The sequence below is a fragment of the Cyprinodon tularosa genome, unplaced genomic scaffold (genome assembly GCF_016077235.1).
Source record: "Cyprinodon tularosa strain WSP-4 unplaced genomic scaffold, ASM1607723v1 ctg356, whole genome shotgun sequence".
Taxonomy (NCBI): Eukaryota; Metazoa; Chordata; class Actinopteri; order Cyprinodontiformes; family Cyprinodontidae; genus Cyprinodon; species Cyprinodon tularosa.
Window position 1 is genome coordinate 1,434,613 of NW_024039070.1, and position 24,417 is coordinate 1,459,029.

Consider the following 24,417-nt stretch of genomic DNA (forward strand, 5'->3'; position numbering starts at 1 on the left):
TAGTAGCCAACACAGATCCAAACAATTCAGAAATGCAATTAAACTAAATTCAGTATTTTTAAAGCTATTCTCATTGGTGATTAAATAATCTAACTCAAAACAAACAGGGGGGCATTTCTCCAATTTGTATAAAAATGTGTGTCAATCAAAAATTATTGTAACAACATAGATACCCAACCAACTCCCCTGTAAAAACAAAAACTACTTTATACATCTACAATAAGGGCCTCGTCATTTTCTGTAAAATTATTTTTCTCAATTGTCAAAATGCCATGCAATCTTCCTAGGATAATACTTTGGCTTTATTTATACACATGTACTGTTTCCAATCAGAGATATTATTGTTTTATATCTATGTTGCTCTTTAAATTTATCCGTGCTTCTACCCTGTCTCTACAATGAATCTATCAATCTAAAAAAAAGACAACAAATTGTTTAAATAAGGGATAAGGAAAGTTGTAAATAAATCTGAAAGAACGTTTTAGAAAGTTAGAATTTAAAACCAAGCTTAAAAGAAATTATATAAAAATATTTATATATGTATTACTTAAGTACTTAATGAGTTAAACTGAAACAAAATAAATAGCCTTCATTACATATAAATTAAAATTATATTGATGAGTCAACAGTTACATAAATATACTAGATTTATTTAACTGCATTATCTCTAGATGTTACGACAGATTCTAATTTATAAAATTCATGGTTGAATAATCAAATGTGGAAAAAAATAAATAATTACTGGAACAAACCATTATATATTTTCTTTCTTTCCATCACACCTAATTGGTTAACATGTACACACACGCCTGACTGCATAGCAATTCAGTTTATTTATATAGCGCCAAATTCATCTCAAGGCACTTTACAGTTCAACCAGATCATCCAGTCAAATTGATTAAAAGGTTTCTATCTAAGAAAAACCAGTTGATTACATCGACTCATTGACTCGAATACAATCCCTCACACTAAGCATGCTTGTAGTGACAGTGGAGAGGAAAAACTCCCTTTTAACAGGAAGAAACCTCCAGCAGAACCAGGCTCAGTATGAGCGGCCATCTGCTGAGGCCGACTGGGGTTCAAGGAGACAGAAGCAGAGATACAAAAAGCAGCTGCAAAAGGCGGCCCCGTCCAGGAAACACACAGCCAGGCAGACGAACTCTGAGCCAGCTCCCATGCCAGAGGACGAAGAGAGCACATCCAGCCAGGCACGGTCAGAGACACAGGACCACACTGGAAACAGGCCGATCTCCAGCATCTATAAACAAGGGTGTTGATGGAAGCAGCACAGCTGATATTTCTCTCCAGGATGACGTCACAGCCAAACAGGAACAGACGAGGCAAAGCTACTCTGAGGAAAAGCAGAAAGAGCAGAACGTCAGAGATTGAACTAACAGATTCTGCAGAATAGGAGAATAGAGAGAGAATGAAGCAGGATGATGATCAGCCTGTCTATAGTTTATCTTTTAACTCCTCACTAATATGTTATTCTTATACATTTTTTAAGGTCCAAATTTGTGAGACCATTTTTTCTATAATGTTTTTGCTGCTGTAAACACCAGAATTTCCCCATCGTGGGACAATAAAGGCATTATTCTATTCTATTTCTATTGTATTCTATTCTATTTCTATTGTATTCTTATTTATTCTATTCTATTTTATTCTATTCTATTCTATTGCAGGCAGCCTCACCTACTGACTTACTTTTGGGAGGCTCACAAGTAAAGTCAGAACAAACTGCAAAGTAAGTTTATAGAATTATTAATTATTATTAATTAGAGTAAACGCATCAATTTTATATGCTTGTAAAAAATTCGGTATATTGTTATTTTTTTGTTATTTTCATCAAATGATTATTAAAGTATTAGTATAAATATACATTTTTTATTTATAAAAAAATATATATTTTTTATAAATAAAAAATATACATATTTATTTATTATTATTATTTTTGTATTTATTTCTTTATTTACTTAACTCATGATATTAATGATTTTAAAGTCTTATTTACGTGTTGAATTGGTGCATCGATATCTCCGAAGTGAGTGTTCGTCCTTGAATAGAAGATCTTTGCGAAGTCCCCGCCCTGACGTTCCTGTCTGCCATTGGTTGGACAGGCTGGCCGCTCGTGCGGGATCAGAGCAGTCTTCGTTTTCTACTTCAGCTAGCTAACCAGCTAGATCACATATTTTTTTTTCTCCTGAAGACGGAGCCTGGCGTGGGAACGTATCAGGTCTGTAGTAAATTACGCCAACGCCCTTCATATTCGCGTTTGTCTGGATCCGTTTTGGTGTCTTAGTGTATTAGCAGGAAAGGTCACACTAAGAAAAAGTTGGTCAGGTGCTGTTGACTTTACTGAAGGTGTTAGTTTAGCTAAGTAGCTAAGAGCCCTTCCGACCACCGGCTCGTACTGTTCGGGCCTAAACGTCATTTAGTAACTAATCACGTATGTTCTCACCTGGAGTTCAGATCGTGGATTCAGATTAACCAATGAGGGATTGGTTTAGTCAACAGACTGCTGAACTATCCACACTGGTGATCCTAACTAGCTGTCGGTCATTTCGAGGCTCAACTTGTGACAGCAGCAGTCCTCCTGTCTGGATCTTCGCTGACATTGCGGAGTCTTTTAGACTTGTGCGATTTTATTTACTCGCCTCTGGCCTTTTTTTCTACATCCTCTTAAACAAACTGTTTAACGAGACCTTAGGTTAGGCGATATAGTGGCATCATCTGTTCCAGATGTGCCACCTCATCGTCAGATCCTAATCCGTTAGCTTCAGCCACTGAGGTTTCTGAGCGAGTTATGCTAATGCTTCACGTGTTTGATCCAAAATAAAACCTTTATTGTGGAAACATTGCTTCGTTTGACTGTAACGCATCACTAAATCAGCCGTATGCTGGACTTTAGATCCGCACGTGTTGCAGTTTAAAGGTCTGTGTTCGCCTATCATGGTTCTTAGTTTTATTTATGATCTGATTTATTAGAGCTGCAGTGTGTGTTTTGCCAGTTTAGGATCATTGGTTTTTCTGCAAGGAGTTATTGTGGACATTTGTCAGTACCGATTAGTTTTTAATCTTAAGGAGTATATATCTTCCCAATAAAAACTTTTTTTTCTCTCCAAAAATATAGGTGTTATGGCTTTGGTCACAATCTGTATTAGGCCTAGGATAGGGGAGCGTTGGTCTGGTGGTCGCTTGTGCTCTGAGAAGGTTGCAAGTACCTGGTTCAAACCCCACAGCCTCAACTCTGGGTCTCCCTTAAAGGAATAGTACACCCAAAACATGATTAGCCTTCATTTTCTACTCACCCCCATGCTGAACAACACTCTGGAGTACTTTTTTGATATCTCAAATGCATCTGGAGATCTGGGAGGCTTCTTGCTGTCTGCTGACATTCAAATAATGGAGGTCTATGGTGCCCGAGACAGAAAGGTCCATAAAAGTCCACAAAAAACGTGTCAATATTCCTCCATACTGCTCGTCCAATGTATTCCAAGTGTCCTGAGTGGGTAGCATCCAGAATTTACTCGAAACGAAGTCATTTAGAATGTTTTTAGAGCATAAACAGTAGTGTATAGGATTTCCTGAAAGCGCGCACATGCACGTTCACGAGCCTATGGAAGCCGGCAGACCAAACCAGCGCATTCAGCTCAGCAAATAACTCATGCTCTTCCTCAACACTGAAGTCCTAAGACATTTTTCTTTCGTTGTTTCTTTCTTTGCACAGGTAAACAGCACATTTCTTCTTCTACGCTTGCATTATTGGCAGAGCAGACGCTGAATGCGCACTTTCATCTGGTTTGGTCTGCCGGCTTCCGTAGGCTCGTGAACGCGCATGTGCGCGCTTTCAGGAAATCCTATGCACTACTGTTTATGCTCTAAAAACATTCTAAATGACTTCGTTTCGAGTAAATTCTGGATGCTACCCACTCAGGACACTTGGAATACATTGGACGAGCAGTATGGAGGAATATTGACACGTTTTTTGTGGACTTTTATGGACCTTTCTGTCTCGGGCACCGTAGACCTCCATTATTTGAATGTCAGCAGACAGCAAGAAGCCTCCCAGATCTCCAGATGCATTTGAGATATCAAAAAAGTACTCCAGGGTGTTGTTCAGCATGGGGGTGAGTAGAAAATGAAGGCTAATCATGTTTTGGGTGTACTATTCCTTTAACTCCACACAATGGCAGCCCACTGCTCCCCAAGGGGATTGGTTGATTTCCCCATTGTGGGACAATAATGGGATTTACACATAGAAATATTAAACCTATTCTGGGGTAGATCGTTGATTTCCTAATCACTGAATCTGCCTCCTCAAATGGAAGACTCAAAATCTCAGTTTCCGCTGCTTCTCCCTCTTTTTTCTATACCTTCTATATCATTGCCAGCAGGGGCCTATGTAATCATCCCAGCAGATGTTTTTTTGCTGATGAAGAGCTACAGTTTCCCTTCGCCTTGTGTTAACAAAAGCAAGGAGTGTGTGATGTTTCAGAATCTGTTTTTGTGGAAACTGAACTGTAATAATAGTGTCTGCCTTATGTGAGGTAGCAGAGGGGACCTGGCTCACGCATGTGAACCTGCTATACTTGGTTGCTTTTTTGTTAAGTCACAGGCTAATATTAACCCACTGAAAGACACTGTGGAATGAAAGCCTACTGGTTTGTGTAACATATTTCAACTCTCAAATCAGGCAAAAGGAAATGCTTATTTTTAAACTATGTATTTAAAATTGTTTTTAAAAATGAGTAGAAACGATGTTTAGTTCCCTCACTTTAAACATACAGACTGCCAGAGTGAAAACAGAAGTTTGGTTTGATAGTTCTGCCCTTTAGGGATTTCAGTTCTGCTTTGCAAACTACAGTTTTTTTTTTTTTTTTTTTATTGAGATTCTCCTGGTCAGAAAAACTGTTTTAAATACAGAACATCTTCACACTTAGTTAGTTGGCTTCAGATTTGTTCTGTAATGTTTTTCATGTCATAGTAAAAAGAAAAAAAATGTATTGCAAAATGCAGCCAATTTAACAGCAGAAATCCCAGAAAAAAGTTGGAAAAAAGAGTGATAACATTAACTTTGGAATGCTGGAGCGGTCAACAGTTCATAAAACAATGGACTCCAAAGAGCTGAGTACAGAAAGTGAGAATTTGCATGGTAGTTTATAAAGTCTGAGAGGAATAGTGGGTTGTGGCGGCTGGAGGGGAAGGTTCAGATACTGCTAATCAGACTGCAGCTGCAGTCAAATACTCTCCTTTTGGCTTTGGTACATATACATTCGGTATATTGTGTGTGAACGTGCAGGAGGAATGTTTATAGAGTAGTAATTTGTTTAATGAATTTAGCAGAGTTGAAAGAATGCTTTTGTATGGGCAGCTGCTTCCTTTAAATCTAAGAGAAAAGATATTTTCTTTAGATTTGTAGGTGTTTTGGCTAAGAAAATGTGATGTTTGACCTTCCTTTGTTTGTTTTTATTAGTCTCTTTAAATGCAAAGCATTGGAATTTGGCTTCGGTTCAAGCTGCAGATTAGACCGTGAGTCAGAGGCAAAAGATTACCATTACTGGGAGAATTTTCAGCCTAAGTGGATCATCTGTAGTCGACCTCATCCGCTTACCGATCACAGCTAAAATGCCGCCTTGAAAAATTAGGGAGGTGTTGGATATTAACGGAACTGATGCAATTGTTCATTCAAAATGTCACTTTTATTTCAGCTAGATGAAAAGATATTTGTTAACAGAAAACCAGGCACTCACTCTCTCGCTCTGGCCTCCTTTTGGAGTGATGAGGATCACTCATGAAGCCTAAAAAGAAAACTGGAACACTGCATTCAGACCAAGTCATGCTTGTGGATGGCTGTCCTTTCTTCCTGTGTGTGGGGGGGTTTAAGAGCTTCTCTTTATTCTATCCAACATTTTATTTTTTCTGCCTGTGCTGCATGATGGAGCACAGCCCAGACATCCCAATCCACAGTTGCTTCTTCCAACCTTCACGTGTTTTCCGTCTGTTCTTTGGTCTCCACCCATCACCGCTCCTTTTTTATTGTTTTAACCATTACTGTATCTCTTTGAGGGCTCTTTGTATCTCTTTACGTTATCCAGCTAAACGAGTCCAACCCAGAATTTCTGTGGTCTCAGCGACTGTTGTACTTCCCATGAGTCTGTAGGCATAGCTTTCCCTTTTGATATTGAGACGAATCAATTTAGTTTGTTTCTAAACCACCATATGCTGTAAAATACTATATTGTTCTGCTCAGCTTTGTTTCATGTTTGTTTAGCTTTCACTCTTTCATCATCAGGAACATCAACCACACTTCACCTTCCCTTTTTCTGTCCACCTGTTCTGCCATATTGGTGTCATTGTAAAGTAAACATAGGCTGGAATAGTGATGAAAGCTCTCGAAAATCAACATGTTGATAGGTTTGTTTTGTGTGTTGTTCTTCCAGGAACGGGAATTCATGTTTTAAACTAGCACTGGTGATAGCAGAGGTTGTGGCAGAGCTGTCCTCTGTTAAGTGTCTGCTGTTTCCAACAAACGGGATTAATCTGCTGCTGATGATGATGTGGTGGTCGTGTTTCATCTGTAATCCTGCTTAAAAAAACACGCCAGCGATCTGTACATGGGTTTTAGACAGCAGAGTGATTGAGTGAGAGTGTAATTCTGGATCAGAGGTTTTTCTCAGCACTGTCACATGTTGAAGGGAGCCAAAGTTCATGATGCCTTTACCAAAGGCTGCGTATCGGCTGGCCTTTCTGACGGGTATTTTTAGATCCATGACTGTGTGTTCTGAGAAGTCTGTTGATAATAGACACTATGCTTCTGTTAGAGTGCTACAATCAAAGCTACTGACAGTAACTTGATGATATTTCTTTTTGCTGTTGGATATTCTTTTTTTAAAGGACTAATCCTGGTTAATTATTCATCCATGTTTCTACACCTTCTCTTTAATAAAAAAAAACTTGATTTTTGTGTCTCCTTCTCAACAGGGTCCCTTTTTGTAAGCATAACTTTTCCTCCCTTTTCCCTTTTCCTCCTTTTTTTTTTGTTTTTTTTTTTTGTTTTATTTACTCCCTTCATTTTGTGTGGAGAAAGCGGCTTTATCTTTTGATGCTTTGGAGTCAACCTGCACCCACAGAAAGACATAAGCTTTGTGGGTCGGATCACTGCTGGAAATATGAGCACAGCCAAGCCCACTGGGATCAAAGCCCCTAGCAAGATAGCAAGGGCACAAGGAACTGGAGCCCCGAAGACCAACCCACCCACAGGTAGAGTGGGAAATATTGATCAGTGAAATTATGCTTACTGGGTTTGAAGTATGATTGATACTCTGTTGCTAAGTTTTGTCTGGATGATATAATAGATTTTTTTTTTGTGAGGAATCTTATGCCTGTGAATTGTTTTTGTTACATCATTTAGAGTTTTTTTTTTTTTTTTTTATTGTAAGCCAGAACCTTGAATTTTAACAGTAGGTTAGTTTTCTTGTGTTTCTTAAGGTCAAATACTTGATGAAAACATTTTAAACCAACAACTGTGGTTTAAAATGTTTGTACTGATTGTTTGCTTTTGCGAGATCTTGCAAAGGATCTATTTTTCTTAGAGATATAATGCAAACATATGCAAAAAGAACCAGCATTTTCCTTGATTGATTAAGCATTTTAGAATCAAATAGAAAAAAGGAATTGTAAGATTTTCCTTAGTTACATAGAAAAGCATGTGTCCTTAAGCTTTATCTTCATTTTACTGAGGAAGAAAAATGCACCAAAGTATATGCTCCTGGAGAGTAGGTTAGCTATTTGTTGGGATATTTTATTTTTCAGTATTAGGCCTGTCAATCCTAGATAAGAATTGGCAGAAAATGCCTAAAGGACTGAACAAGCCTTTTCTCTTTAATTGTTAACAGTAATTTCATTAATGGAGAAACTTGGATCTCTTTTTGTAATCACAGCTAAAGCTGCTGTGGCTGACAAAGCAGCGGCCCTTGGCAGTGGAGGAGATGGCAAGAATGCTGAAGACGTGTTCCAGATCGGGGAGCGAGTCTGGGTGAATGGAAACAAGCCCGGCTACATACAGTTTTTAGGGGAGACGCAGTTCGCTCCCGGACAGTGGGCGGGGATCGTACTCGATGAGCCGATCGGGAAGAATGACGGGTCTGTGGCCGGGGTGCGCTACTTCCAGTGTGAAGCCCTTCGAGGGATATTTACCCGCCCCTCCAAATTGTCGCGCACAGAAGGGGAGGCTAATGGGACCCAGACTGCACCACCATCCCGTGCAGCATCACCCACCCCTTCAGTTGGAAGCGTGGCCTCTCAAACCCCTGCTGCTAAATCAACTGTGCCCTCAAGCTCCACAGCAACTAAGAAAGCCTCTTCCGCCACACCGGCTGCTGCAGCCTCCTCTAATTTGGCGCAAACAAACAGCGAGTCTGTCTCCAACCTGTCTGAGAGTGGCTCCGTCAAGAAAGGGGAGAGGGAGCTGAAGATGGGCGACCGTGTGCTGGTAAAGTTTGTTTCACTGTCTGTTTGCATGGTTGGTAAACCTAAAGTCACATGACTCATTGAACTGCATTGAATTGCATCTTCCCGTCTAACACTTTTCAGTCGTTTTAGAATCATGTTTCACAGTCTTTTCATTGTACTTTTAGCCTAATTAAGAGCTGATGAGCACCTTCCTCCCTCCTTACAAATTCCCTTTTTCTTTCCCTCGCTGCAGCCTGAAGGCTGTTTTGCATGCTGTGCTAACAGGAAGTATTGCTCATGCAGTGAGGCTGCAGAGGAAATGTATTCCTTCCATCACCAAATATAGCTTCTGGTGATTTCACAGCTGTGATTTATTTAGTTATTAACTTTAAGCAATTAAAGGAAAAATCAGTTTGTTTCCATAGTTTATAATTGGAGCTTCTAGTTTCCAGCTTAAACATGTTTCTGTTGCTTTTATGGTGGGAGCTCTTATTAGCAGGGAAAGCGGATTGCTTTTTATGCTTATTTGATGAGAGGATTATGTTGCCAGTGTTTTGGTGTTTTCCTCTCAGGTCGGCGGCACAAAGGCAGGAGTGGTGCGTTTCCTTGGAGAAACGGACTTTGCTAAAGGCGAGTGGTGCGGCGTGGAGCTGGATGAACCTCTTGGAAAGAATGACGGGGCAGTGGCTGGCACCAGGTATGAAGGCCACATCGCTTAGTAATCCAAATAATTTTAACCCCAAATTTACACTTCTTTTCTTTTCTTTTTCTCTAGATATTTTCAGTGCCAACCTAAATATGGCTTATTTGCTCCAGTTCATAAAGTCACACGCATTGGCTTCCCCTCCACGACCCCAGCTAAAGCAAAAACGACGGCTCGAAAAGTTGTGGCCACACCGTCGGGGCTGAAGAGAAGCCCCAGCGCCTCTTCAATCAGTACCATGAGCTCAGTGGCATCTTCTGTTAGCACCAAGCCGAGCCGTACAGGCCTGGTGAGACATCAGTACATTAGCACCGATGTTTGGCTGTGATAGACAAGCATTATTCTGCTCCTAGCGGTGTAGTCATGCTAGTTTTTCTGTTTGAACAGCTCACTGAAACGTCATCAAGGTATAATCGGAAGATTTCCGGCACCACAGCGCTGCAGGAGGCCCTGAAGGAGAAGCAGCAGCATATTGAGCAGCTAATGGGTGAGAGGGACATGGAAAGAGCCGAGGTGGCGAAGGCCAACAGCCATGTAGGCGAGATGCAGCAAGAGATCAGCCTCCTAAGGGAAGATCAAGAACAGGTCTGCTCACACCACAATATACTATCTGACATTTGTTTCTATAAACCGTTTCACAGCCACCATTAAGGCTCTTCTTTGTTTGTGAAGATGGAGGCAAAAATGGATCAGCTGCGTTCCTTGGTGGAAGCTGCAGACAAGGAGAAAGTAGAGCTGCTAAACCAACTGGAGGAAGAGCGCAGGTAAGAGCAGCGTCTGAGATAAACGCACCTTCACATGGAGCATTGTTTCTGTAGTTCATAATGTCTGTTTTTTAGGAAAGTGGAGGATCTTCAGTTTCGAGTAGAGGAAGCTTGCATTACCAAAGGAGACCTGGAGGTAAATGTAGAACTCACATCTTTACTTCAGCAAATAAAAGTCCAATATGTCCAATAAAAACATTGCAAGAATATGTCTATTTTGTCATATCCAGCTAATTCAAATTTTAACCTAAATATAACAATAGCCAATGCTCTAACTTGAATTCTAGTTTCAACTCATTATCTTCACTTACATAGAATGGCACCTAATTTCTTGATTCTAAAAAGTTAATTGTATCTCTCCTCTTAAGTATGTTCACTGTGATACGATTACCCAGCACCCTTTGTCACAGAGCTGCAGTCTAGTTCAATTCATTTGCATTGGCTCTTATCAGTAAAACATGTCTGCTTTGAACTTCCTTTAGCTAATTTGAAAGGACAGTTAGATGCAATCTTTATCACATTCTAAGCTGATCTTTAGTCAGATGCACTAAATGACTAAATGGAACGCAAGTTGAGTTTTTTCTTTTTGTTACAATGCTTAAAGCAGGAAGTGGTCAAATAACCTGATCTCAATTAACTGACCTAAATCTGCCATTTTCAGCCGTGATCTTATTAGTGTTCCACTGAGGGGTCTGTTATCGTTACAGCAACTTTAGAGGACATTGCCGACAAAGTAAAGCAGCCCGGAGTTTTCTGTGTTTTTTATATCTGATCAAAGAATGCATTTATTTTGCAGCACTACAGAGAATGTTAACTATCCAGAGGCAATCCAAGCTTGAATTAGAGGTTAAAAGAGAAAGCAACAGGGTTAGAAATCCCCTTTTATCCTTCACTGAAAAATGCATGCAGCTTGAAATGCAGAAAATGAACAAGGCCAAACTAAAGCACTTTTAAATTAAAGCTGTTACCATTTATACTAATGCTCAGCTGTAATTTTCCGTGCCTTCCTGTCAAGTGATCTGACCTTATTACTTGTTCTTGCCTCCCATCCTCGTCTTTCATGTTGCTCCAGTGCTCAGCATGAAATCACTGGATGCTCCCTTATCCACTTCACTCCACAGTCAGCCACAGACCTGAATCCGTCCACGCTCTGTAGCCAAAGCAGAATCACACTTGCCTCAGTGGTTCCAATGGAATGTTTTCTTAGTTTGATTTGCACACTATATTATGATTGTAGGTCCCCTGAAGGAAAAAACCTTAAAAATCACATTTTCCTACTTCGTTCTTTACATATGACTGGATTCCAGACTTTAGCTTTACAGATGGTTATTGTTTCAGACTAATTCAACATTGCACAGGAAATTGATTATTTAGAATTGGTTCCATATTCATTTTCAATGTGAAAGTTAAAGTTTGTAAGAAAGAAACACTGAAGTATTTCCTTTGCATAAAATAATTTATTCATTTCATGCCATTCTAAATAAAATCGAACTTCTGTGTCATAATCCAAAAGTATTTCTCTTTTGCAACGGGATATATTAGTCACTGCTCTTTCACACGGTGGCAGAATAACTGCTTGTTTCTTATGAGATTACTCACTATTCACAGATAAAGTAATGGCCTTATATACTAGGAGAGAAAGCAGTACTAGTATCAATTCAACACTTTTGCACCATCATAATGGGTGAAAATGTTAATATACATTACAATATCGCACCTTGCAAAAGGATTCATAAGCCTTAAGCTTTTTCATGTTTTGTCATTGTTCAACCACAAATTTAATGTTTTGCTCTAGAAATGATTCAATTTTAGTCTTTTTGGACATTTTCTGTTCATCTATGTATAATGACTCCAGCTCAGGCAGACTGGATCCTGAGTTATAGATTTCCAAATGAATATAGGACTCAACTTTGACTGGGCAATGATGTATAAATGTGGTTTGTTCAAAGCCACTAGTTCTCGGTTTTTGTCCTCAGGGCCCTTTCTCCTTTGTGTTGTGTTTTCTGGACGTCATACATCTGATTTAGATAAATGAGTGGTTAACTGTGTCTGCACGTTTGTTGCAAGCTGAGGTGATGCAGAAATGCGAATAAAGTTTGCTGGAGCAGAGATTATTGTTGACCTACAAGAAGGAAAACTGTGACCCCAGCTTCACATTATCTCTGACAGGTTCTCCTCTAGGATTTTCTGTATTTAGCTCCATCGATTATTCAGTTGGAATAACTTGGGCTAGAATTGACAACAGTGGTTTTACAGGACTTGATTTTGGGAGCGACAGTTTAAACAGATCAAAGAACATGAAGGTTTGTGGTTGTAACAGGACATGATTCTTTGTAAACTTACACTTCGGTACGACATTGTCCATTCCTGCTTTCTCTCCATGCTTTTTAAAAGCCATTACGCCTAATATTTGCATTGGTTTGATACATATGACCATTGTTTGTTAATCATAACTGTTTGCTTTATTCACCAGGTGTCAGTTTTGCATGGTTGCTTTTATAACTGTCTTCTACATACTCACCTCTATGCTTATCCTGCACACCCATAAAACATGCTTGTTGTGTATATTCGGCATTACCCATTTATAAGAAGTGCCTGTTTGTTTGTTTTTTTCAGCCATTTTGACACAGCTTTAAATTCCCGCATGTGGTTTTCACCCATTTCCAACATACCACACCGTCCCAGAGCCCATTCCCAGACCTTTGAGTCCAACTCACCAAACACAACCACCACTCACTCAGTTGTCTCTCCTGTCCCCCTCTCCCTCTCTGTCTGCGTTGGGCTGGCATGTGATGGTGGCACTGGTGTGTTCTCTTCCTCTCCTTGTTTACTAACAGACGCAGACCAGACTGGAGCATGCCCACATTAAGGAGCTTGAACAGAGCCTGCTCTTTGAAAAGACCAAAGCTGAGAAACTCCAAAGAGAGTTAGAAGACACTAGGGTAATGAATTCTGCTTGGGGACGGGGTTTCTGCTTTGGGAAGGAGGGCCTGAAACGGGTACACAGAGCAAACTAACACCAAGCCAGTTTAAATATTATACCTGTAGAGATCAGCTGATGTTTTAAGTTGAGCATCAATGGCCACTTTATTAGGTACATCTGCCTTAATTCCTCACGGCATAGCTTCAACAAGATGTTAGACACGTTCCTCAGAGATTTGTTTCTTAGTTCTGATGACATGAGGGCATCACAAAGTGTCATCCTGCATGTGAATCTAACGTTCTACCTAATTTCAAATGGTGTTTTGGCTGACTCGAAGCAGTGGATTAGAGCAGTGCGCCTGGGATCTGAGGAGGTTTCTTGTACCCAGTTTGACCCCCACAGCCTCCAGTCTGGGTTCCTGAGCAAAACCCTTAACCCCACACTGCTCCCTGGGTGCCACACAATGGCAGCTCACTGCTCCCCAAGGGGATGGGTCAAAATGCAGTGGCAAATCTCTCCAATTTGAAATCAATAAAGTTTCATTATTATTATTATAAGCTGTGGAGACCATTGGATTCTGTGGAACTCATTGTCATGGTCGGTATATCAAAAATGATATGAAGTTTGCGATATGGTGCATTGTCCTGCTGGATGAAGCTATTAGAAGAGGAAAACAGATGACCAAAAACAATACATCAGGTCATGTAATGTGCTTCTTATCCATTATTGTACTTTTTAGGTGTCCTTACAGCCTTAATTTACTGTTCTTAGCTGACACAAATGTTTTTTTTCATCAGCTGAAGGTTTGATGAAATGTGTTTCAGAAGATCATATTAGGCAACCTTGGTTGTTACTAGGAGTTATTAGAGCTATTGTTGCCTTTTCTGCATGCTTCTATGATGGATTATTTCACCTACATCCGTCTTGAACTCCATAATCTCATATTTTTCCATATTGGAGAGTTTAAGAGATATTTTTGTGTGGAAATAGGGAAGATAAGCAGTTTCCTGACATGCTTGGATCAGTCTGTCTGCCACCAGCAACCATGCCATGTGAGTTAACCAGCAGTTTATCTTAAGTATGTAGTAAAGCGGCCATTGATGGTTAACTGTAGCTTATCAGGACTTAAAACGATACCATTTGTTCAAGTTTAGACAATCTCTTCACTCAAATTGAAACTTCTTTTAATAGTTAATCTAATTCTCTAGTTTTCAACAAGCTGCCCAGCATGATCCAATGCTTTTCCAATATTGCTGCTTAACCAGACAGACAATCTTTCCCTGTCTCCTCAACAAATCATCTCCCCAGATGTCCCACGTTGTAGTCCTCCAGTCCTTCCTGGCATCCATTTGTCCTGCTTATCTAGTGTCCCAACGTTTTGCTAGTCTAAAATCTGCTCTACTCCCCCGACTCTGCATCCTGGTACTCCTTCATGGGATTAAAGTCATGAGACGCTCTAAATTCTTAACCTGACAACAGCCAGATGCATGTCTCGCTCCGCCCAGCTCCACTCACATACATCTGGGAACCCGCTCATTGAAAGTGATTTCCCCAACCGAATTTATGGTCTGTCCAATCAGGACGCAGGGTGGGTGTGTCCTGGAGTGGAGAAGCGACCGTGAGATTCCAACAACAATGGCGGCTCGCATTGAGGAAGCAAGCGTTAGCATTGATGCTGCTATTTCTTCTGTGTTGTCCAATCTATCTGATATTGTTTCATCAGCTTTTGTTGGTGGAAACGATGTTTTCGCTCTTTTCCCGACCGGATTTGGCAAGAGCTTGATCTACCAAATGGCTCCTCCTCTCACAGCGTCACGGGTTAGCTTCGGTGTGAGTGGTTGAAATAGCACGTCAATAAAGATGACAGACAAGTGGCTTATCCAATCATATGCAAGGAGTTTTGATAAGGCCCAGCCTTCAGTAAAGGCAATTCCTATGGCGGGTTCCCAGATGTATGTGAGTGGAGCTAGGCGGAGCGAGACATGCATCTGGCTGTTGTCAGGTTACTAAATTCTAGTCATCATGGGATTTTATCTAGATATTACATTAATTCTAAAAAGAGGGCGTCATCTGTTAAAACCAAAGTAAGTGGGAAAGTATGCGAAGGAGGCCAGTGGAGATGTTTTTTTACTTCTGCTGTAAAACAATGGTTTTATTATTTTTTTCCTTTTACATCAAAGATATGTATTGAGATTAAAATGACAGCAGAAACTTATTTTTGCTTTATGCCTGAAAAATACAAGTGTTTCTCTTGTAAATTCTGTGTCCTAACTCATATGGATTATTTACACCCAGATTTTCATTTTAAACAAATTTTACATTTTATTATTAGTCGGGGGATAGAGCTAGCAACCTGTGAGGAGATGCTGCTTTGGTTCTCAGACGGATTTGGTACCTTCCAGGTTGCTACAGTAAGGGTATCCATACCTGGTTTATTCAAAACTATCCTTCGGTTGAGAGCAAACACTCCCAATCTAAATCCTATAGAGAAACTTTAGAGTATTGCCAAAAACAAAAAGATCTGAGAGGCCAGATCCACCAACTGCCCTGAAAGTTGCTTTAAAGCAACCTTGGCTTCCATTACACCTCAGCAGATTCCCTGATTGGCTTTGTTGATACAATGATTACTTTTGTGTTTCTTAAATTGGTTTTGATGTTCCAACTTTCTGAGAACCTTTTAGTTTTAAGTTTTGTTTATCTTTAAGCCACAATCATCAAAATGTATGTTAATTAATCTAATTTGACCTAAAACTTTATTTAAACTGTCTTTTAACCAGCAGGGGTCAGTATATTGCTCTTTTGCGTGACCAAAGGTTTGTATATATCTCTTTTACAATTCGATTAGTTTCTCCACTTGGTTTTTAATGTTATTTACTCATCAATTTATCAGCCACCCATTAGTTTTTGTCTCAATTTATGCTTTTTTTTTGTTTTATTTTAGATAGTTGAGTAGAACCTGGTTGCAAATAATAAATTTCTGCATTTTAAGGTTGCCACAGTGTCTGAAAGATCCCGTATTATGGAACTCGAACGAGACCTTTCGCTGCGCACAAGAGAAGTAGCTGACCTGCAGCTGCGTCTGGGGATGCAGCAGAACTCTGAGGACTCAAACGCCACCCTGTCTCCACTGTTGGAAGAGATAAACTCTCTTAGGGATCAGCTTTCAGCACAAGAAACTAAACAGAAAGAGGAGATGGAGAAATATAAAGAAAAGCTTGAAGCTCAAGAAAAGGCCCACAGTGAGGCAGTCGCCCAGCTTCAGGCCACATGTGTACTGCTGTCCAGTGAAAAGGAGCAGCTACAGATGCGCTTAAGCCAAGCAGAGAAGGACAATGCTGATACTGTTGAACTATGGCGTTCAAAACTAGAAGCTACCGTTGCTTCTTCCCAGCAGGCCATGGATGAGCTGAAAGTGTCCTACAGCCAAGGTGCAGGTGCTCAGATGGAAGAGCTTGCAGAAACCAAAAGTGCTCTGGAAAAGCTTAAGTTAGAGCATAGATTAGCTTTAGAAGAAGCTGCAGCCAAACACAAAGCCAATGCCTCAGCTTTGACCGAGACAGTGCAGGCCCTGAAGGCTCAGCTGTCAGCTGTGACCGAGGAGAAGGAGCGACTGGAAGAGTCGCTGCGGTCCAGTGTTGAGAAAGTAGAGGAGCAGCACCTGGTGGAGATGGAAGATGTCCTTGGGAAACTTCATGCTGCCGAAATCAGGGTGAAAGAGCTTGAGGAACAAGAAGCCAAGTTGGCACAACAGTTTCAGGACAAGGACACAGAAACCAAAGAGAAACAGGGAGAAATGGCGTCTCTACGCAACCAGTTAGCACAAAGTAACCAGGAATGTGCGGCTCTGAAGAGTCGGTTAGAGGAGCTCCAGAACCAAGGAGAAAGCAACGGAGCAAAGGTCTGTAATGTTGCATAATCGTTATAATAAAATACTCTTTCTTTTATAATTACTGAAATGTTTTACTTTTACTGCAGGTTGGTGAACTGAGCTCTCAGCTGGAGAATAAAGAACAGGAAGTCGCATCCTTACAGGAAACTCTGACTGCACTCAAACAGCAGAAGGAAAGCATGAGCAAAGAGATTGAAAGCCTGGTGAGGTTTAAAGCCCAGTGTTTATGTTCCTTTAAACATCTTTTATCTGTTTTTCAACTATATTGTCTTCTTACTGCACTTCTGTCTTGCATCATGACATGAAAACCAAGTACTTCTATTCTACAGAGTCAGAGGCTGCTGGTCAGCACAGAAGAGCTGAATAAATCGGCTCAAACAATGCAAGGTAATGTATTAATATGAACAATTTATAGCTTGTCCTTTTTTATGTTTGCTTGATTTAAAAATAAAAAAAATTCCTGTTTTTTTTTTTTTTTTGCAGAAACACTTGAGAAGCTTGGTAAGAAGGAGGAACAGTGCACATCCTTAATGAACGAATCGGAATCCCTAAGAAGTCAGCTTGCGGGTAAATGAAAACTATATTTAATTTGTTGGATCATTTATCAAAATAACCAGTGAAATAACCAGTGGGACTAACGTGTTATTAAGTAACACGTAACAGTAACCAGCACTCAAACTAATTTGTTTATAAAAGTCAGTAACTCTTTATTAATTACCGCAATTTAAACAGACTTAATGTGTATTAATAAGCACTACAGTTCCTAGTGTAACCCCACATGTCACCACTTGCACGCAGTTCCACTGATTTAATGAGTGTTCCTGCAGTAAAGCGCTCACTGAGGGCTAAATATTGCTGTGATTTGCTCATTATGTGCAGGATCAAACACTTCAGCAGCGTCTGTTAGAAGCTTAAATTTAAAGAAGCTCTTCACATCATCTTAACACTGAGTAACAGCTGCTGCCTTTAATCAACACATTTTCTTTACTTTTTCTCTCTTACTTTATTTTTTTCATGCAAAAATCCTGGAATAATAAAGTCCTGCTAGGGTTTTTGTTTGTGGAAAAGTGTAACCCCTGTTTAATTCAACTGCAGGTGTATATTTAGTTCTTGTGTAATTGCCTGAAAATAATTATTTTTCAACTTCATACCTATTTTATAGCCATTTGGAGATTTTCAATTTGCAAAAAAAAAGAAAGAAAAAAGAAGCATCCTCAAATCTACTTAAAATAAATGTATAGTTACTTTGGCTGGTAATGAGTAACTTTTGCTGAGTAGTAACTGGGTTACTAACTCTACTTTTTTAGAGAAGTAACTAACTACTTTTAAAATAAACACTAAACACTAGCAAAAAAATCGTTTTTTTTTTTTCTTCAGGAATGGTGAGAAAACTAAAGGCTTCTGATGAAAAGCTTGAGCAGTTTTCAAAGGACAAAAGCAAGCTGGAAAAGGATATTTCCGACATGATGAAGGCATCTGGTGACAGTTCAGATCAACTTACTAAAATGAATGAAGACCTCATGCAGAAGGAAAGGTACTGAAACTGGATATTACTTAAATGTTGAAAATATGTTGATTTTTATTTGAATCTGTTAAAAGCGCTGCAGATATTCACATTGTTTACACTCGTTCTAGTAGAGTAGATCTATAGTTTTGTAACCTTTTCCTGGACAATATCGTCTTTGTTGACGTTATACAGAAGACTGGAGGAGTTGCAGAATCAGCTGGCAGAGGAGAAGGAAAAGGTGGCACACCTGGATGAAAAGCTCCTGAAAGAGGAGTCAAACAAAGAGCAACAGCTGAGGGAGGCTAAAGACGCACATCAGTCTGAAACAAGTAGTCTGCAGGAGAAGATAGTTGCGCTGGTTGGTATTTCAAAACTGCCACAGAGCTGTTGAAACATCTTTTGTTTTTTATGCTGGTAATTCATTTATACTGGTGAACGGCAGTTTTTTTTTTTTTTTTTTTTGGAGGACTGAAATTTACTTACAAACTAATGGGACAGTTTTTAAGTAATACTTAAAAAAATTATCAAAATTTAAAGAGGACTCCCATGTATTGTCCAACTCACGAGAGAAGACAGTTTTACAATTATAAACATTTTTATTTTATGTCTTTTCTTGCAAGTTGGATTGTTTGTGGGAGCCCTCTTTAGATTTGAAGTAATACTTGACAAATGTTGAATCTCATATTTTTTCAGTTTTTCGAAACTGCAGCCCATGTGTGCGCGACTTCTGAGGAGAAAATAAAGTTACATTTTTTTTGTTTGGTTTTTCTTTTTTGTAGGAAAACTCTCTTAAACAGAGTGAGATTCGAGTTGAGGATCTGAAGGCCTCACAAGAGCAATCCCTCTCTGAGGCTTCAGAGCTCCATCTAAAGGAACTTGAAGTTCTGCAAACACAGATCGATAAGTTGAAGCTGGAGCTTTTGACCTCTAACAACAAAACCGAGGAGCTGGAGAAAACGGTGGGTGAGCTGCAGCCATACAAAGAACAGGCACAGGTAAGCCCAGGAAGAACCAGTATGTTTTACAAGCTTTATTGGCAACATCTTTAATTTGAAAAAGATTTCTGGTATTTAGGAGGAACATTTTCAAAAGCCTAAATGTTTAACAGTATTTAAAACAGCATATATTTTTATATGAAAAAGATTCAATCCAATAGGGCTGAAACAATCAGTTTCAATTAAATAATATCAAAAATTGTAAAAATAAAATATATAAACATTTTGCTTTTAAGAAAAAAAAGCTTTTTCTTCTGTCAATATGCTCTATCAGAACTCCTCAAGTGGTAAAGTTTTAGTTTTATCTGGTTTAATTTCATAAAAAATAAATCTTTAAAGAACCTTTGGCTATTCGATTATCAATCTAAGAAATAATCGACAGATTAATGCATTTACAAAATAATCATTATTTACAGCCCTATTCTAATCACTTTTCAAGACCAAAGGATGATGTAGAACACAGCCTAAATAATCTAATTACATCATGTGGTGTAACGACACAACAAAAGGCCTGTAAGCGAAATTATCAGAGTGGGCCCCATATGAAGTGCAACACGTGATAAAGGTTCAGGATACGGCGACGGTTACATAAATCTGCCAAGAAGATACAATTATGCAATTCTCAGTAGTATATGATCGCACATCACACACCGAAAAATAGTGACTGCTCACCTTGAATGGAACCATTGGTGACAACGCACCACCACATGTTACAGACATCCAAAGGTGCCAAAACTAATTTCAGGGAGATGCTTATCGATTGCTGGTCGCAATCTTTACTCACTGTACCAGCAATGTCAACCTCTCCCTCTTTGGTTCTTTGTAAGAACGCCTTTATATTGGGACGTTTTTTCTGTTCTTCCAGCAGCTCTTTCCTTTTTCTTTTCTGGAATCCGATTGTCGTTTTTGGAATCCATCGTGGCTAACACATTGTACATAACAGTTATGGTTTTAATCTACAACTCTATAATTTCAAGTCGTAGTGTAAAAAATAAAATACTCAAATACATAGTTCTTTTAAGATCTTTATTGCGGTTTGAAACATATTATATGGGTTTAGTTTTGATCTATACACAGTTATTAACATAGTAATTAAAAGTACCACTGTCTGCTTTGCTATTGGTGTTGTGTTTAAACGGCTCACCATCATGTTGAAACCTGGCATGTGTTGAGGTATAAATGCGGTCCGGTTGGTTCAGCCACTGCAGAATCAGGTTGTTTTAAGAGGAATTTCTCACACCATTACATCTGCAAAGAGACGTCCTAGTCTATAATTAAGGAGGGGCCTACCAGGTGTCAGTGATGGGCCCCCTAAGAGGTTGTGGGCCCGTAAGCAACTGCTTTCTTTGCTTACCGATATTTACTCCATTGATCTCATCATCTATTAACATAATTTTTACACTCCTAGATTATTTCCAAATCGTTCCTTTTTTTTTTTTTTTTTTTTTTTTTTTTTTTTTGTGCGTTTGAACAAATGTGACATATTAATGCATCCTTCTCAATAGCTAAAGCAAGTTTGTGTATAGCACAAAGGACTTTACATTAATTAAAAAGTAAATAGAACGACAATAAAAGCAAGTAAAGATAAAAGAATGATTAAATATGGACCACAAACTTAAACTAATGATACCCTAAAGTCAAAGGCAGAATTAATGTAAAAGCCAAATTGGCATAAGCAGACTTTAAAGACAGAAGATTTTCACTAACAGCTGATAGTATCCGCCTAAAAGAAAATAACAAAACTCTATTTTTTTCCCTGTTGGCCAAATTATTTTACCGTATGTTGAACTTTTCTGCTGCCAATGGTGGTGACACCCTGTGGTCTGCAACCCCTTTACGGTAATAGTGATGTTGTCTAGTTTTCTTAATCCTGTTATTGTTATTGAAAGGGACTCTGGTTGAAGTAAGAATTTTCCACATCACCAGTTTAAAAATGGCTTTGGTCTGATCCTCCTTCTGGGTTTTTGCTTTTGAGGCCTAACCTTTCCATTTGCATATCACTTATGTCCATATCTTGTTTATTTTGAATTTATTCATGCATTACCCCCTGTGTGTGTGTGTATATATCCCCCTTTTTTCTCCTTTCACTTTTTATTTTTCCAGCTACTGTCTGCTGAGCTTGACTCCTGCAAGCATGAGGTTGACAATATGTCGAAAAAACTGGACAAGCAGAATCTCGATCTGGAATACATGCTTAAGAAAAGTGAAGAAACTCAAGCTGAGAGAGACAGTTTGGAGAGGCAGCTTTCTGAGATGCAAAATAAACTTTCTTTCCTCGAGACGAGTTACAAGGAGGTTTCAGCGCAGAATGAAGAACTGCTGATGACTATTGATAAACTGTCAAAACATCAAGATGAGTTACAGGTCAGTACCAAACAACTGGATGAAGAGAAGACTACACTAAAGAAGGAAATTGAATCCCTCCAGCATCTCCTGCAGGAAGCAAAAATAAAAAACGAAGTACTGCAACGCAGTGAGGGGGAAAACTTGGCCAAAATTGAAGAGCTTCAAATAGCAAATACTAAGATGAACGACTCTCTCTTAAAATATCAGATGGACATGCAGCAAATTGAGTCAAATAAGAAGCAGCTGCTTGAGGATTATGAAAATATCTGCAGAGAGAAGAGCCGACTGGAAGAGGACCTTAAAGAAACAAAGTCAACGTTCACATGTGAGAGAGACAATCTGATATTGGAGCGAGATTCAGCGAAAAATGCCAGAAAAGCTGTTGATGATAAGAATGCTGAGCTGCAGGAAAGACTGAAGTCATTGAACTTGGAAAAAGAAGATCTGACAATGAAGAATATGCAGATCCAGGCTCAGGTAGAAACGTTGACAAATGAGAAAGCTGGGTTGTCATCTGAAATTGGTGCCACTGCCTTGGAGAAAAAGAACCTTGAAATGGAGAAAGAGGAGGTCCTTAATACGCTCAACCAAACTAAGAAGAACTTGGATGGTCGAATTCGGGAATGTGAAGAGCTTCAGGCCTCTAAAGCCAGCTTGGCTCAGATGCTAGAAGAATTCAAGACGAACAGTCAAGTGACGGATTCAGAAAGGCTTAATCTGTTGCAGGAAAAAGAAAACCTGCTGGCACTCCAAAGGAAAGTCTCTAATGAGAAAGACGAGCTCCTCAGAGAGCTGCAAGAGACAAAGGAGAAGGTCCGGGTCTTGACTGAAGAGCTGTCTGCTTCTCATGAAAAATCTAAAGTAGCCGTCTCATCTTTTGAGCAGGAGAGACAAGTGTTGCGTCTTCAGCTCTCAGAGGTGGAGATGGCACAGCATGACCTGCGTAAAGAAAAGATGACGCTGGACTCAGCTTTGGAGCAGCAGAAAATGAACTTTGAGCGTTTGGCAGAGGAGAAGGGAGAGTTGGAAGGAAAATACACCAAAGCCATATCGGAGAAAGAGACACTATCTCTGGAGCGTGACAAGCTGGCTGGGGAAAATCGAACAACTAGGGACCAGTTAGATAGTTATAGCAGAGCCAATGCTGATCTTATTCAAGAGAAGGGTCAACTAGAAACACAGCTTGGGGAAACTAGGCACCAAAAAGATGAGCTAGAAGCTAAGATGACCACTCTGTTGAAAGAAAAGACTGACCTTCAGAATGAGGTGCAGAAACATCTGTCTAATATTGAAAGTCTGGAACAGGTTAAACTTGATCTTGTTGATGAGCATAATAATATAAAAGCGGAGTTTGAGAAGTCCAGATTAGAGCAGAGTCAACAGGTAGATGACCTCACTAATGACCTTCAACGTCTGCAGTCTCTGCAAGCCACAGCTGAACAGAAAGTGCTGTCGTTGCAGAATGAGAACCAGGTTTTACTGCAGGAAGTCCAGGAGCTAAGAGATCAGATCGCCTCCGTGTCAGAGGCGAGGAACGCTCTGGAGTCAAAACTACAAGCCGAAAATGGCGAAATCCCCAAAGCAAAGGCTGACAGAGACGATTTGTCCAAACAAATTGAGGAACTTCAGAAAACTCTCTCCACAGTAACGCAGGAAAATGAAGATATTTCCTTCAAGCTTAAGAACGCTTACAAACAAAACGAGTCCTTGAAAGCAGATATTGAGGCTCTGGGAGAAAAACTAAAGCAGCAGGAACATAAAAACCATGAGTTTGGAGAAGAGAAGGAAAAACTATTATCCAAGCTTGAGGAAAAGGACAAGCAGGTGGCCCTGTTAACCTCGACGAAGGAAGAGCTCTTAGTTAGCCATTCTAAACTGAAGCAGGACATTTCTTCTGTTTGTGCTGAAAAAGACAGTTACATTGCCGAACAGTCAGGGCTTCTCCAAAAGCTGGAAAGTTTGCAAGCAAGCAACCAACAGCTGCAGGAGGATTTCCAAGCTCAACAAACGGAGAGGGAAAATTTGGAAAAACAATACAAGCAGGTTCTGGAGGAGGTGTCAGCATCTGCTCTTGTTAAAGAAGAAATATCATCCAGTGTTACTCTGCTCTCGGCTCAGAAGGAAGCCCTACAAGCTGAAAGGGACGAAGCCATCAAGCAAATCCAGAAGCTCGAATTGCAACTAAAAAATGCTATTTCTGAGCAGCTTGAGGTATTTCTCCTGCAGTACTAATCACTGACTCACACATTCTAGTGTTGCTGGGGCTTTGCCACCTCCTCACTGCATGCCTGCTGGTCTGTCTCCCTCCTCTTTTTAAATTTCATGTCCTAACTTTCATCCTCCATTCACTAACCTCTTGCGTGCCTCAGCTCCCAGCCTTCGCCTGTGGGCTCATAACGTGAGCTAATGCTAAATGGCGTTAATCTAAGATGAACTGCAGTGGCCTTACTGCAGTCATTCGTTTGACAGTCCAGAGAGACTGAAATGATTGGCTTTAAAACAAGGAAGTAATCCAAGCTCCGTTCTGACCCCACAGGTTGTAAAAACAGCGTTCTACATTATGCACCTTTTTTTTTTTTGGCGATAATTGTACTCTTAACAAATAGGATCTAATTTTGAATGGAAATATGCTAAAAAATGAATTTTTAATATCTAAATCAGTCATAAAACAGCAAAGTAAGTAGTTCAATGTAATATTTTAAAATGAGAATAATTTGGCTGTAATTGTTATATATTTTTTTTTTTTTTATAATTGTAGGTCATGCCAGAATAAAATTGTATTATTCCTTTTTTAATGTTGTATTTATATTTCAAACTGATGGTCTTACGAATGTGTCCC

The 24,417-nt window shown here is 39.6% G+C and overlaps 1 protein-coding gene across 5 annotated transcripts in view; it reads left to right on the plus strand.

Moving 5' to 3' along the window:
* The first annotated feature begins 2,093 nt into the window (after positions 1 to 2,093).
* clip1a (CAP-GLY domain containing linker protein 1a) overlaps positions 2,094 to 24,417 on the plus strand; it is a 30,459-nt gene continuing 8,135 nt past the window's right edge. For 2 of the 5 annotated variants that reach the window (XM_038295543.1, XM_038295544.1), the window contains exons 1-17: positions 2,095 to 2,233; positions 6,982 to 7,260; positions 7,941 to 8,491; positions 9,024 to 9,148; positions 9,227 to 9,443; positions 9,542 to 9,739; positions 9,827 to 9,918; positions 9,994 to 10,054; positions 12,756 to 12,860; positions 15,831 to 16,739; positions 16,817 to 16,933; positions 17,060 to 17,117; positions 17,214 to 17,297; positions 18,108 to 18,264; positions 18,430 to 18,595; positions 19,017 to 19,232; positions 21,336 to 23,789. In XM_038295543.1, coding sequence (XP_038151471.1) covers positions 7,170 to 7,260; positions 7,941 to 8,491; positions 9,024 to 9,148; positions 9,227 to 9,443; positions 9,542 to 9,739; positions 9,827 to 9,918; positions 9,994 to 10,054; positions 12,756 to 12,860; positions 15,831 to 16,739; positions 16,817 to 16,933; positions 17,060 to 17,117; positions 17,214 to 17,297; positions 18,108 to 18,264; positions 18,430 to 18,595; positions 19,017 to 19,232; positions 21,336 to 23,789 — 5,601 coding nt within the window. In that variant the 5' untranslated portion in view covers positions 2,095 to 2,233; positions 6,982 to 7,169. Of the gene's footprint in view, positions 2,234 to 6,981; positions 7,261 to 7,940; positions 8,492 to 9,023; positions 9,149 to 9,226; positions 9,444 to 9,541; positions 9,740 to 9,826; positions 9,919 to 9,993; positions 10,055 to 12,755; positions 12,861 to 15,830; positions 16,740 to 16,816; positions 16,934 to 17,059; positions 17,118 to 17,213; positions 17,298 to 18,107; positions 18,265 to 18,429; positions 18,596 to 19,016; positions 19,233 to 21,335; positions 23,790 to 24,417 lie in introns of all 5 variants that reach the window. The other 3 variants (XM_038295542.1, XM_038295546.1, XM_038295547.1) reach the window with 3 other exon arrangements.